The sequence below is a fragment of the Engraulis encrasicolus genome, chromosome 16 (assembly GCF_034702125.1).
Source record: "Engraulis encrasicolus isolate BLACKSEA-1 chromosome 16, IST_EnEncr_1.0, whole genome shotgun sequence".
Taxonomy (NCBI): domain Eukaryota; kingdom Metazoa; phylum Chordata; class Actinopteri; order Clupeiformes; family Engraulidae; genus Engraulis; species Engraulis encrasicolus.
Genome location: NC_085872.1, coordinates 9,934,721 through 9,949,833, shown reverse-complemented (window position 1 = coordinate 9,949,833; position 15,113 = coordinate 9,934,721). Strand labels below are relative to the sequence as shown.

At 43.9% G+C, this 15,113-nt stretch overlaps 2 protein-coding genes across 3 annotated transcripts; one reads left to right on the top strand and one right to left on the bottom strand.

Annotated features, from left to right (window-relative positions):
• The first annotated feature begins 744 nt into the window (after nucleotides 1–744).
• LOC134465968 (serine/threonine-protein kinase NIM1) lies at nucleotides 745–4,763 on the top strand. Its single transcript, XM_063219866.1, has 3 exons — nucleotides 745–1,060; nucleotides 2,962–3,230; nucleotides 3,993–4,763. The coding sequence occupies exons 1-3, from the start codon at nucleotides 745–747 to the stop codon at nucleotides 4,761–4,763; spliced, it is 1,356 nt and encodes a 451-aa protein (XP_063075936.1).
• A 4,633-nt stretch (nucleotides 4,764–9,396) lies between these two features.
• Nucleotides 9,397–14,304, bottom strand: ccl25a (chemokine (C-C motif) ligand 25a). Of its 2 annotated transcripts, none has more exons than XM_063220168.1 (5): nucleotides 14,250–14,304; nucleotides 13,359–13,467; nucleotides 12,330–12,447; nucleotides 10,977–11,070; nucleotides 9,397–10,874 (listed from the first exon to the last, which is right to left on the bottom strand). In XM_063220168.1, exons 2-5 carry the CDS (start codon nucleotides 13,420–13,422, stop codon nucleotides 10,860–10,862), a joined length of 291 nt encoding a protein of 96 aa, XP_063076238.1. In that variant the 5' UTR covers nucleotides 13,423–13,467; nucleotides 14,250–14,304; the 3' UTR covers nucleotides 9,397–10,859. The 2 variants fall into 2 exon arrangements, with proteins under 2 accessions (XP_063076238.1, XP_063076239.1); XM_063220169.1 differs by having other exon boundaries at nucleotides 13,359–13,470; nucleotides 14,250–14,303.
• Between the last annotated feature and the right edge of the window lie 809 nt (nucleotides 14,305–15,113).

Below are 15,113 nucleotides of genomic sequence, written 5' to 3'. Positions count from 1 at the left end.
TCCTACACTAGACTCAGCAGCACACTGTCCAGCGCAGCGCAGCACAGAGCAGTGGAGCGCAGCGGAGCAGAGCACGTGGACACCAGTGGAGTCCTATACACAGACCGACTCAGACACAGACAGGGCAAGGGATAGCCGCCGCAGCAGAGAGGAAAGGTAGACAGAGGTATCGTGGCGGTAGAGAGAGGATGAGTGCATGGTGATGGCGAGGCTGTTTGGGAGAAAGGAAGGCTTGAGTTGGAAACAGTTCTGATTGAAAAGGTGTGTGACTTTTCAGGAAAGGACCAGACCTAGACTTATTTTTTTCTTTTCCCAGAATGATGGACTTGCACAGATAGGGAAGGGACACTCATTGTTATTGCACTGTATTTTGACTGTTTTTTCTTGTCCTCTTGAATTGCAATAAGGATCTCTGATTCATCAAATGATAGGTTGCTGGCCTTGTGTCCCACAGTAAGACAACTGTTTGGAATTCTGACACTTGGACTGTTTGGAATTCTGACATTTGGACTGTTTGGAACTGCTGTGACCCTTGGACTGTTTGGAATTCTGCTGAGGACTCTTGTCACCTCGCCTACCAGGGCTTCACTGACAAAGATGATAGATCAACCCTACTTGAGCAGACCAGCGATTTGAGGAGAAGTGCTTTATTTGGAAATAACATACCACTTGGGAGCAGAAGTTGCAGGCATTACCATTGTCAGCTCTCTGTTTGGACAAAACAAGGGTCAAACAAACCTCAAAATGCCCTCACACCATAAAGCACCCACGCCGTGCATCGCCTGCACGACTGACGTCAAACCCAGGGAGCCGGACAAGACCAGCGCAATGGATGATGGGAAAGTACTTGAGCCCCGACCAGGGAGCCCCCCTGTTCCCGGCGATGAGCCCCAGGCCAAGCGTGCGCCTTTCGCGCAGGCTGTGTACGACATGACCCACTCGGAGAAGGTGATGGCCGAACTGACACTCGGGCGCCGCGTGGGCCTGTACGAGTTGCGGGGGGAGATAGGCAGCGGGAACTTCGCCAAGGTGAAGATGGGAGTGCACACCCTGACGAGAGGTAAGGGCCACATGCGTGCCAAAGAATAACGTGTGCTCTCAATTTATCATTCATTTGTATTTTTTGACATAGAGGTCTCCCCTTCTGTTAAGTTAAAGCAACACCTTTTTTCAACATAAATAATGACAAAACACATCAGTGAGAGAATAATGTTGCTTCCATGCTGTAGGGCACCCAGATTGTTGTATTCATATTCTCATGTTAATAATCTGGCTTGTCCTTTTAGTTTCAAATATTTATCTGAACTCTCATACTCTTTGTTGCCATGATTGATAGTAGGCCTAGGCCCTAATTTACCTTATCGTGTATTTCATCACTCGCAAAAGCCCCTTGGAACAGTACAGTAGTGTTAAAAGTTCAGCTTAACCCAGCAAACATAAAGCCTCTCTCAAATACTCTTTACATTACATTGCACCTAGAAGGCACTACTATCCCAGGTGCAGATAAGACACTCGAGACTTAAAGCCTTTTCTTGCTGACACCTTGTACAGTTCGTTGTACAACAAACCTACCAATGGCAAGCCTGCGTGGCACAGGATAAGGCTATTCTAAAGAGACCAAGGAAAGGGAAATATGACAGTAATTAGTGTTGCCTGGTTTTATCTCTTAAAAAAAAAAAAATCCCCTGGACACTGAATGACGTCATTGCTTGCAAGCAAAAGGGCCGACTGGGTTGTCGAAATATCCAGGTCTTTTGTCAGACAGGGGAGGCTACCCTAGTTGGAATATGAAAGTACAAGTAATGCAATCAAATACGTAATACTTGTAGGTCAAGTGACTATACACAATCAGCTTCAAAAGTGGTGTGGTAGCTAAGAAATGACTGTACAATGGTAGCCACTTTGTGTAGTCACTCATTGCTAAAATAGACTCAACTACATCATAACAACAGTAGGACTTGGTCATTCAAATTTTGGTGTCAGTAATGTTATAACTGAGATTCTGCACTGAGAGGTTAAGTCTGAGGCTGTCTGAGGGGTGGGCTAGAGAGCAGGTCAGGCGTCTTTACTCATCTTAGCTCGTCACAGACATGAGGGTTGTGTTGTGTCTGATTGCGCTCAGCGTCTCAGCCTCAGTGTAGCTACGGTAACTGGGTCAGTCTGGAGGCCAGTGAGCCAATGAGCACATGCTAATCTCGTCGCAGCCCGAGGGTTCATCACACAGTGGTAGTAGACAGTAGTAGATAATAGACATGCAGTGTACTATGTACTATATACGGTATGTCTGGTTCACCAGCCACCCAGACACAGAGGGCCAGGTCAGGACTGGGAAAGCCATGGTTCTTTAGGACACTATGTCTTACAAACCTTTACTTCTGCAAACTGTCCTCGTTTACAGTATTGTTCTTCAGGACACCATGTCTTGCAAACATTTTACAAGCTCTTGAGCAGTGTCCTCATGTACAGTAGGTCATTATTCATTGTAAACAATTTATAACATGGTCCACACCATTTCCAGGTGACCCTGTGACTTTTCAACACAATGTTCCTACAGACATTAAGAACCGTTTTGTGGGGTCCGGTAGCTCAATGCGGCGACCCGGGTCCACTTGTCGGCCTGAGGTCCTTTGCTGATCCTTCCCCATCTATCTCTCCCCACTGGTTTTCTGTTACACCTTCAAATCTCAAATTGAGGCATAAAATGTCTTTTAAAAAGAACTGGTTTATGAGCAATATGAGTAATGAATACCTGATTTGTGTTTGTTTGCATTTATCTGTAGGACAAAAAAGCTTAAAAAGTGTGCTTAGAGAAGATTTTAACATAAACCCCTGATATCACACCTCTAATTGTGTATTTGCTTGCTTTTGTCCATATTGCTATTGTCTTTTGCCAACTTTCTTTTCTGTGACTCCTCTCTCTGTCCTCTTTTATTATGTGTGCTGCTGTTTCATGGACTCAAGAGAGGGTCGCCATCAAAATCTTGGACAAGGCGCGCCTGGACAGGCGTTCCCGCCGCCTCTTCACCTCCGAGGTGTCCTGCATGGAGAGGCTGTCGCACCCCAACATAGTGCGCGTCTACGAGGTGGTGGAGAGCCTGCACCGCATCTACCTGGTGATGGAGTACGCAGGCGGAGGGGAGCTGTTCTCCCGTATCGTCACCAGGGGGCGCATGCCCGACATGGAGTGCAAGCTGGTCTTCTCCCAGATCATAGCAGCGGTCAAACACATGGTGAGTTGATAGAGTACATTGTAAAACATTGGAGCCAGTTAAGTAAGTAAGTAAGTTGACCTGCTGCCTTAAGTTTGTCAGTTAATTAAAATTGAGAAAGCTTCGAGTTCAGTGAAGCCTCGAGTTGAGTTAAGGTGTCCAGTAGCAGCATACGGTACATAGGCCTATACATAAATACAGAATACATAAGACAATATACATATAATTAGGGCCAAGCTGATAGGCATAATACTTCACGTTTCCCCAGATTAATCAGGGATTTATTTCTGACTTTCCAACCTGGGAATATATGCATAAGATCAGTGTCCCCATAGACAAACTCTCTAACACACAATATGCTCTCTTTCCCCCCTGTATCTTCTGGTATTTGCCATTCACAGCAATGCAGATTTCTGTGCAGATCTACTGTATAATGCCTGTAGTAGCCTACTTATTGGCTACCTGTATTATTATGTACAGTTGTTTAACCATGTTATCAAGATGAAAAGCACTATGCACAGATGAATATCAATTGTTTTTAGTCTGCTCCAGTGGATTTTGTCCTTTCCCTTTCATTGCAGAGAGTGTGGGTTGTTTTTTATCTAGCCTTTTTTACTCACTGAGCTCTGCCCATTTTTCCACTTGATTTATGTTTCTACATAATTTCAGGACATTATTTTGATACACCTACCCTCCACTACTCTCTGTAAACCCTTAACGCCTGCATGTTATTTCTCTCCACCTTTCACCTCCCCTCTTCCTCCTCTCTTCCTCGTCACGCAGCACGACAACAACATCGTGCACCGAGACCTGAAGGCGGAGAACGTCTTCTACTCCTCCAGCTACTGCGTGAAGGTCGGCGACTTCGGCTTTAGCACGGAGAGCGCGCCGGACGCCGTCCTCACCACCTTCTGCGGCTCGCCGCCCTACTCTGCGCCCGAGCTGTTCCGCGACAAGTCGTACGTGGGCCGCCCCGTGGACCTGTGGGCGCTCGGTGTGCTGCTGTATTTCATGGCGACGGCCGCGCTGCCCTTCAACGCCGCCACCCTGCGGCGCCTCAAGTTCTGCATCCTGCAGGGCTCGTACACCCTCCCGCCGTACGTGCCCGACGCCTGCCAGCACGTGATCCGCGGCCTGCTGCGGATCATCCCGGCCGACCGCACGACAGTGGCGCAGGTTATGGCCAGCGCGTGGCTGCGGGGGGTGGAGTACGTCCAGCCGTACCCGCCCGTCGGGGGGCCGTCGGCGGTGCACCTGGCCGAGCCACAGCGGCAGTTGAGCCTGGAGGAGCGAGACGTGAAGGCCACGCTGCAGGAGATGGGCATCGGCGCCGCGCAGCTGCTCAACAACTGCGGACCCGTGGCGGACTCGCGGAGCCCCGTTACTGGGGTGTACCGCATCCTGCTGCACCGGGCGCAGAGGAGGACCATGGTGGAGGCGGTTGGGTACACGTCGTTTACGCCTGCAGACCTAAAGCCCGTCCGCCGATGGTCAGTTCCTCTCATGATGGTGCAGAGGAGAGAGGTGCCGTCAAACATGTGCACCATCCTATGACATGTCTATACAGTAGGCCTATAGGGGCCGGGACCTTTTGAACCTTGTCCCCCCATATTCCAAATGGCGTATACCATTTCGTAATATTGACATTTTTTGAGCGAGTCTTTATTTTTCTTAACTCGTGCAAACCGTTGTTTTTGTTAGAACCAGCTTGATGACGATTTGGTGAATTTGTTGACAGGGAAGCTTCTTGTTCAACTACAAAACGAGAAGTTGAACATCCACTTATTCTTATTACGGACTTGTTGACAGTGTTTAGCTGCATTTCTATGCATTTTGCACATGCACTTTAAGCTGTTGGATATGATCAGATTGGTTTTATGCCATCAGTGCTGAAAGGTGGCTTACTAGGGGTCCTGCTCTCTCTCCAAAAGCTACTTTCAGCGACACACTGAAAGGCTGCACTTAATCCCCCTTGTCAGAGGCAGAGAAATGAAACCGAATGTTCAAAATTATTTGCACTTCAGCCAAAGGTAGAGAACTCAAGTAGGTGATTGATTGCAAGGGTCTAAACGGGGTCACTGATGTTTGTTTTGTCCGAGTTCCTTATAGAGATATGATTGTTAAAATGTTATTTACACATTTACAGTTTTATTCAAGGTGACACATGTACAGAGTGAGGCAGAGAGAGAGAGGCAGATCGTAAGAAATCTAAAAAGACCTGTAGCCTACGTGTATTTTTTTTGATGTAACAATTGATTGTAAAAATAATGCAGTGTGATGTTACTTCAAAAGGACTTAGAAAAAGGATACGTTTTAAAACTGTAAGAAATTAACCATCACGTCATAACACAACAATCAATCAATTAACAATCAATAATCAATTAACCATCAAGTCATAACAAAAATACACCAAAATAAAAATCTGACTTAAGTATTTCTGTGCTACTTATCATTGCTGAGGGTACATCAGAGTGAATACCTGCATTCCTTGTCTTATCTTGACTCAGACACTTGGCGGCGTTAACTGTCACGGCAAACATAATTATCTGTTATACACAAGTCAGTGGAGAGTCAAGGACATAGTTGCACAGTTGTATCTTTCTCCCATGCTGAACCGATTACACAAGAATTAGCCCCTGCACTGTCTCTTTTATGGGCTCTACCACTGATTAGGAAACACTGGGAAAAGGTCTACTGTCAGTCAAGATCGTCTCAAGATGCACTTTTTGTTTTTTACACCTCCACCGCCCACAGGTGTACAGCCTGCCATTATTCACACATACGCCTGCTAGTGACTCTTGGCATAACCTCTGGCACTCTCTGATTTCCTGTATACTGTATATCAGCCACCTTTCATGAATGACTTGCCTGATAAAAACGTCGCAGCTTGCCCACAGCCATTCTCTTTTTTCTTATGATCTATTGCCGTTTTATGCAATCCTCAAACTGTTGGGTACAAGGGTGGGCCGCCTCCCCGGTTTTCACCTGCCGCCGTATTTCTTCCATTGTGTCAACATCCCCAGAGCCATGCTGTGTTTGTTCACTTCTGGGCCCTGGCATGACTCCTGTTATAAGGCCTGTCTGGTGCAGAACAGAGCAAAGCCATTGGGGCCTGTCTGAAATGTACCACCTGTGCTGTCCTGTACTGTGCTTTCCTTTCCTTTGCTGTGCTTTGCTGAGCTTTTCTTTTCTGCCACTCAATGTCAGACTAATGCAAGCCCTCAGGTAATGGGTTGGATGAATCACAGGTTAGATGTCCTGAGAATGGAAGATAAAGAGTGAGAGACGCTGACAGATTAACTAGAGAAATGAAGGCAGAGAGACTGACACAAACAAAGAGAGATACAGGCTGATATACGGACAGACAAACTATTGCGAAAAGTATTACGCAAATTATTTTTTGTTCATTTGATATTTGTAAGGCAATCAGTTACTGTAAGACAAGGCATTAAAAATGCATCATCATTATTACATTCTGTCATCAGTCACTTACTGTATTCATTTATTTACCTAGTGATTGATTGGTTAAAGGATCTATTTATCTATATAATTATAAATATTTGATTTACTGCTGACAACAACCTATGTAAACAATAAAATGTGTACAATTAGTTTTAATAAAGGAACCGCAGCGAAAAGGGAACTGCCGTTTCAATGGAACCAAAATGCAGGCACACTGCTTGAGACAGCAACAGGTACTGCCTTCAAATACTTTTATTTTTTACTGACTGAACTGATTGATACTAAAACTCACCTCACTGTGTAAATGGATAATTATAACACTTGCTTTGGTTTTGTTTTGTTTGAGTTTTGGTTTGGTTGACCTCGGTGCAATTTCCCCAACTTGTGAAATGAATGGTGACTTCTGCTGGTTTAAGGTACTAGATTCCACTCAAAATGATTTGACAAGACAAGAGTTTTCCTTTTCGATTTTACTGTTTTTTCTTTTTTCAGTCCATAAGTCCATAAACATGAAATGAGGGGCAGTTAACACCCGGAAAGAGTAAGGAGTTGTAGTTTTGTCGGTTCTTGAGTTAAACAATAAAACTGATAAGAGTTGTTTATTTTTCCAATGCTTTGCTCTTCGTGCACTCAGTTGTTTAAAGACCTTAAGCAGGGTGTGTGTGTGTGTGTGTGTGTGTGTGTGTGTGTGTGTGTGTGTGTGTGTGTGTGTGTGTGTGTGTGTGTGTGTGTGTGTGTGTGTGTGTGTGTGTGTGTGTGTGTGTGCGAGAGAGCGCGCACGCGCCCACGTGTGTGTGTGTGTGTGTGTGTGTGTGTGTCGCGCATGTCTCTGTGTGGGCTTTATGTAATTCCAGTCATCAGTATAATCTCTCATTACTACCAGCTTATGGGAGAGAGATTTTCAAAACCATTTCTCCACACCCACTCACTCAGTGTCAATAGGTGAAAGCATGGGGCGCATAGGCAGCTGCCAGTCACTTATTATCAGATAGAAGGACCTACTATATGGCTGCCGCCCAGGTATTGGAAGTACTGTGGGATGACACTCTGACAAAGCAAACCTGACTCACTGCCATCTTGGCACAAGTCTCCAACTCTACAACTGCAGGCCAGCAAGACTGCAAGCATAAGTTGCTTGCATTAGCACCTCCAATTATCTTTCTATTGCAATTATAGTAATTGATGATCTTGACCCACTTTTCAACGCTGTCTGCCCTACTTCAGAACCGACTCCAATGGTATTAAACACAATATGAAGAAAAAAAATGTCTCTTTGTGTATTCATCATCCTTGCCATCACTGATTATACCCCTAAGACGCACACGCACACGCACACACCACTGCTGCTTGAAAAAATATCCATTAGTTCACTCTGTGCTTTGCATCAATGCATGGGCATAAGGTAAAGGAGACTGCATACATGTGCTGAGGTTGCTTGCACCTGCAAATATCAGATAATGACACAGCCAATGACAGCTTAATGTCATGACTTATTACTGGCTGTATTACAGGTTGCGTCTAAGTATGTTGATGGAAACACGAGGTAATCAAGAGACGATTTACCGCGGTCAAGGCAAGGAGGCACAGCAGCCGGAAGAATACAAACTTGCTGTTGTGCCTGGAGCTGTTTTGCATGGGAGGGGGTGCGGAGTTGGGTGGTTTGGAGCATGGAGGAAGGTGAGCAGGCAGAAGGGCTTGTTTGCATTAGTGGGGTATGACAGAAGATGGGGAGTGGGGTATGACAAGGGGTTTGGTTTTAGTTTTTGGTTTGGGGGCAGAAGAGGTTGAGGCTATTAATCACTTGGGGAGCCATGCACATGATCGAGTGAGATCTCTATCACTGCGGCCAACAAGGCCCAGACAGGTTTGGTGGATGTGCGGGAAATGTAGGAGTCTGCTCGGGTTGAAAAAAAGGGACTTTACCCCATTACTTACCTCTTCAAAATATGACACCACAGACAGCAGGGCAGGAACAAGCATGCACGCTGTCAACAGAAATGTACACGTTACGCTCTCACTAATGCTCTCACTCTCTTTCTCTCTTGTAGTGTGTGTGTGTGTGTGTGTGTGTGTGTGCGCGCGCGCGTGCGAGCGAGCGCGCGCGCGTATGTGCAAGCATATGTGTGCAGTGTGCATGTATGTGTGTATGCGCATGTGTGTGTGTGTGCTTGCATGTAGTGGGTGTGCAGATGCAAAGTGCATGTGTGAGCACGTGTTTGTGTGTGTATGCATACACCTGCATAATGTCAATGTGAAAATGATTTTGCGTGTGTGAGCATTGTAATAGTATGTCTATGAATTTCTCTCGCTCTGTCATTCATTATCTTCTGCCCTGTCTTGTTGGAGAGAGAGAGAGAGAGAGAGAGGGAGAGAGAGAGAGAGAGAGAGAGAGAGAGAGAGAGAGAGAGAGAGAGAGAGAGAGAGCATTTCAGTGCATAGTCTATATGTTTGCTTGACCAGGAAAGAAGCTGCACCTGCTTGTACCTGTGGGTTCAGTATTTCTCATAGTTCAGTGATGTCTTGGAGCGATAGGTGGTCATGCTCTCTCACATTTCTCCTCACATAGCGCCCGGCATGGCAGGCTTGAGTTGGGAAATGGTGCAAACCAATGCTGAGCAAACAGTCACATGAGTCATTAAGCACAATCTGTACTGGCCCAAAATGGGTCTACCTATTTAGACCAAAAGGTGAACGCGAGGTTACAATGACTTGGAGGACAATTAGCTCAACGGTATGAAGTTTTATTTATTTTTTTACAAACAGTGGTAAAAAATGTGTGAAAAAGTCTTATCTACAACACACTTCTGTGGGAAATACAAGATAACACCTAACAGTACCTACAGTGAATCAATAAGACACGACAAGGGTTGCAGAGACCTTTGTCCTGACAATTAACTTCCGACGGATAAAGTAAAGTTTGGCATCACCTTTTAAATATGTCAAAAGCTGCACTCGCTGTAGCACATTCCTATAGAGGATAATAATAAAGGATAAGGGTATCCTGCCAACACACTCCGCTGATTTAAAGCAGCATATAACATTCATATTGTTGGTTTAGTGTTGTCTCTCTACACTGCATTTTGTGACAGACTTCAATTATAATGTCATAGAATTATCAGTTATTAAGAATGATAATTAATAAGCTGGGATACACAACACGCGATGCATTGAAATCTGATCTGATTGAAATCACTTCAAAAGCTATTTTAATCACCCACAACATGATTTCCCCAAACTACTGATTGCTAGAAATAATTTGCACCTGTTGTATACACTCAGAACACTGAAAAGTGAAAGAACACCCTTGGTTAACTTGTTGAGATACATTTTTGTTGTGTTCCCTGTCGTATGTCATCAGTGTCCGTGGAGAGCAGAGGAATGGAGAGGAGTCTGCAGATTGGGAACAAGAGAATCCTCCCTGATCTGTCTTGTGAGACACTGCTCTCACTGACACTGGGGGAATTTTATAGCCAGTAACACACAAGATAACACAGTGTTGAAAAATGACTAGATTAGTTACGTTTTCTGTCACATTCTTTCTCTCTCTCTCTCTCTCTCTCTCTCTCTCTCTCTCTCTCTCTCTCTCTCTCTCTCTCTCTCTCTCTCTCTCTCTCTCTCTCTCTCTCTCTCTCTCTCTCTCTCTCTCTCTCTCTGGTTCCTTGTCAGCATCAATATACAAACAAGTTATGTGTATGACAGTGCCCTATTAAAGTTGCTGTTGTTCTTGTCTGTACCCAACAGGAGGTGACAGCAAACCAGCTGCTGAGGTGCAAGTACAAAACAGTTGTGTTTCTTTTGAATAATTTGTCATAAATCATTTTGTTACATGAATTCAATACCAATCAAAGGTTTGTTCAGCTTTAGCACCACCTCATCCCCATCTGTGCCCGCCTATGAGTGTAGACTAGTGTCAGTGCATTTTAATGTGCAAAAAATACATTTTGAGAAAAGTCGACTGAACTGTTTTTGCGTCTCAGCTGCATTTACGAAGGCTAGGTGTGAGCTAAGCAGTGAAGAGCCAGGGGCGAGAGGGATCCCATTTAGACAGCCCATCATGTAGGAGTGTCCGATTGCAGTGAAAAATTGTGAAGGTGTAAAGAGTGGAGCTGAAAGCATCGTTGCTCTTTCGCCCTGTCTCGCTCTCTCCGCTTCTGTCTCTCTCCTGTTGTCTGTTGGATAGTCTCTCCTTCACCCTTTGATGGCCTTCAACAAAACAAGTATACACAAAACAAATAAATTAATACAAGCAAACAAAATATTTGAATGAAATCAAGTGTGCTGAATGAATGTTGAGGTTATCATCACCTTCTTGTTGTGCCTGTTGATCAGCTTCATCAGCTTCTGCGCCCATGCTGCCTTTGGGTCAGCACAGAACATCTTCCCCCGCTTCATGGAAAACCTGGGAAGACACTGCACATTACAGAGCTGGACTGGGATCAAAAAACTGCCAGGCCATTATTGGCATAGACCACCCCCCTCACACTGCCCCCCTGATTTTCTACTATGTTATGATTAAGCTCAGTCCACTGTACTAGGCCTATGTAAAGATGGACCAACGAGCTGCCCCATCTACACAGTCGCCCAGTCTCTAAGGGAAAGACACACACACACACACACACACACACACACACACACACACACACACACACACACACACACACACACACACACACACACACACACACACACACACACACACACACACACACACACACACACACACACACACACACACACACACAAGCCAACCCCTACGGAGTGTCGGGCCACCAGCCCTGTATGACAGATTACCCGTCTAGGAGTCCAGGGGGAAGGAACCCAGATGTCCCTTTAACAAAACATGCTCACCACTTCACCAAGTCCAACCAAACTAAATTAGATTAGAATTTCTTTCATTCTTTCATTCTTTCTCTCTCTCTCTCTCTCTCTCTCTCTCTCTCTCTCTCTCTCTCTCTCTCTCTCTCTCTCTCTCTCTCTCTCTCTCTCTCTCTCTCTCTCTCTCTACCTCCCACCTCCTTTCAGCAGATTTTCCCTTTTTTATGTTTTATTTCTTTCATTTTCACTTTTTTTCCTTTAATTGTTTTGTCACCAACTTGGGACTTTATGTTCTCATGACCTTCAATAATCATTTTTAGAATGGTTGGTGATAAAAGAATTGAAAAATGACATCTTGAGAACATGTGGCAACAAAGCAATAAAATTACCTCTGAATTTGGTAAGATTAAGAATAACATCCCCTAAAAAGGTTTACAAACATTTATAAATGAATTCATCATAACAACACATTTACAAATATTTTTAAATGTGCAGTTTTATATGTGCCTGCTTAGTATTTAACTTGTATTAACAATGTACTTCTTACTAATTTACAAACATTTGTAAATGTTTTGTTGATAATTAGTTCCTTATTTATAAGGCATCTATACAATTTTTAGGGGTAGTTAATGTAATGTGTTACAATGAATTTTTACACTTTTTATACAATTTTATAAAACTAAATGACCACCACTATACAATCATTCAGTTTTTTTGGGATGCCCTGGACTACTGCCAGATTTGTGACCTTTACATTTTGATAGTTAGCTTATTATAATTAGGCTATTATTATCATGATCATTATCTTCATTACACTGAAATAAAGGATTTCATGGAACTCACACAATAGCAGGGATGTTGCAGCCACCATCCAGCTTCTGTATCCGGTAGCTCCGGGCCATTTTATGCATTGAGGGCCTTAACTTCGTCACATACTTCAGACAGCAGTCCTCATAGGAACCTGCCCACACGTTTAACAGCATAATGTTGAAACATTGTTAGCAGGGCTCTAAATTAACTTTCTTTATCACCAGCCAAAATGGCTAGCAGATGTTCATTTTACTAGGCAAACACACACTCACTAATGGGTCAAAGTGGCTGGTAAGTTGGTCTCTTCTTACAGCCAAACTGAAATTTCACCAGCATTTGGCCAGTTGGCAGGTGTTAATTTAGAGCCCTGATTGTTAGCATACATGGACAGATTTCCCACCAATACACCAGTAATTCATTTACATCTACATATCTAATTTTCCACAGGTGACCTCGTAGTCTTTTGAAGGAACTGGACTGCTTTGGGCATCAAATTGAGAAGCTGTTTACATGTATGTGGATATTTTTGAAAATGCATTGGTTTTGGCCTCTCATTTAGGCCTACAAGTAAACTCAGTTTTAGAATTTCCGGTTTTAAAAATATCTCATTTGGGTGGCTAAAATGCACCTGTCACAATGGTGTTTTTATTTTTATCCACATGTCGTGCTTACACGTAAATGTACAAAAAAATGTTTGCATTTAAAAATAGCCACACCTGTGTAACTATCTTATTGCTTGCCCCACTTCTGTCCAGTTGTTACAGGTTAATCATCATAGGTCTACATAAAGGCTATCAAAGGCAAACAGTGGAACACCCACGCTCAAGCATACACCGATAGTTGCATGAATAGGCACTTACTATGATAAGAGAGAAGTTAAAGAACAATTTTCCACCACAACACTGAATTGGGTAGAATACAGAAATAAGGTGAAGCTAAAAGCAACACATCAAAGCAATCCTCTCATTTAAGCAATCAGCATTCACTTAAACAGCTCTGTAATTTTCTGGTGCCCACCCTGTGTATCACAAACACATTTTCAAAAATATAGTTGTTTCTTACCCTGTGAGAAGGTCATGCACAAACATGTGATGACGATGAGAAAGATAAGTGTGATGAACTTCATGGCTGAGTCAGATTCACAACTGAAGTGAGATCGTCCTGGTAAAATCTGCTGAAAGGAGAAAAGAGAGAGAGAGAGAGAGAGAGAGAGAGAGAGAGAGAGAGAGAGAGAGAGAGAGAGAGCGAGAGAGAGAGAGAGAGAGAGAGAGAGAGAGAGAGAGAGAGAGAGAGAGAGAGAGAGAGAGATGTGAAGGAAGGTTGGTGGTGGCGCAGCAAGAGAGACTTGTTTGATCTTTCCGTTCTCGTCAATTGAACATCAATTCAGTAACAATGTAAGTAAGGTCCAGTGTGCTTTCTATCCAGCCTGTCTGAAATGGCCATTACATTGGACCTTGAACTGGTGCCTTAAAATGTTACAACTGTAATGAGAAGCACTCGGAGTGGGAGAGACTGCTCTTCTCTCCTCTAATCCAAGATCACAGTGTTGTGGAGGGAAATGAATGTAAGCATGTGATCCCAGAGAGGAGTCCCAGAGAACAAAAAAAGGTCATGATCTTTCTTACAGCTCCATAATCTCTCTCATTTGCTGTGTTGAGACTTTGTAAATTGAAATGATTAAACAGCATTAATTGACAACACATCTTAAAAGGGATATAGGCTATACATAAATCGCCCATGCAACATTATGTTGTAATTTTTAACACTCAACCTCCATGCTACCCATGTAAAGCTAAAGCGACAATAATACAAACACAGTCAATGCTTGCTGGCTATAATCCTGTTGGAGGAGGAAATTACAGGATTTGTGCATTTTACAAGTTATCACCCCCACCACCCCTTATCCAATAATCAAGTACCTGTAGTCTGTGTACCATGCTCCGCAAGTCTTACCTCTGAGAAGGTGGTTCAAGTGCTTTTTGCTGGTCTGTCTCTGTGATAACTGCTGTAAAGACAGCCTGCAGGGTATGCACTCTCACTTTATAAGCTCTCCTCTTGGCACAATTCCTGAAGACACCTTCTTGGTACCGCCTCCTTACCTGAATATGCAGGGAAGCTCATAGTGTAGGGGATCCCAACATATTCCAACTTGGGGCCCACTTGAGATGTTGACAAATGTTCGGTGCCCACCTCTGGACCAATAAACAATACAACTCAAATGAATAGTCAACAGCAACACAGCAACAAATATTATTTAGATTTGTAGACAATGATTTCAGGGCCCACTTGGAACACCTTTGTGGCCCTGCAGTGGCCCCCGGCCCACAGTTTGAGAATCACTTAGGGGAAACCTGTAAGACTTTGGGGTCACCCCACTTTCAGCATTTTCTTTGGATTTTTTTTCGTTTCTGTACAAGATCAGAGATATGGCTCATCCGGGGTTGGTTGCAAAGACAAAGGATGTGTGTCAAAATAAAAAAAGAGAGTGTGAGAACAATGCTTTAGTTCTTTTTCTTTCTATGACCTTGCCCATAAAAGTCCATAAAGGTTTGATAAGGGATAGGACTGATCAGTTGTGAGTTGCCGCCACTGCTCTTTGATGCGTAACAGCTTTCATTTTTCATTCACCTACAACAGCATTAAGGAGCGGACCTGTCGCCATCTGCACAGCCATAAAGGTGGCCAGTGGCTCTTTGGTGTCATATACAACCACATGGATTGTGGCCAAATGTCTTGTGTTTGAACCACAGCTTACATGGTCTTGCATTGTCATAGGCCTACATTGTTTTTTAATTGCTTTAAATGCAATGTACATAT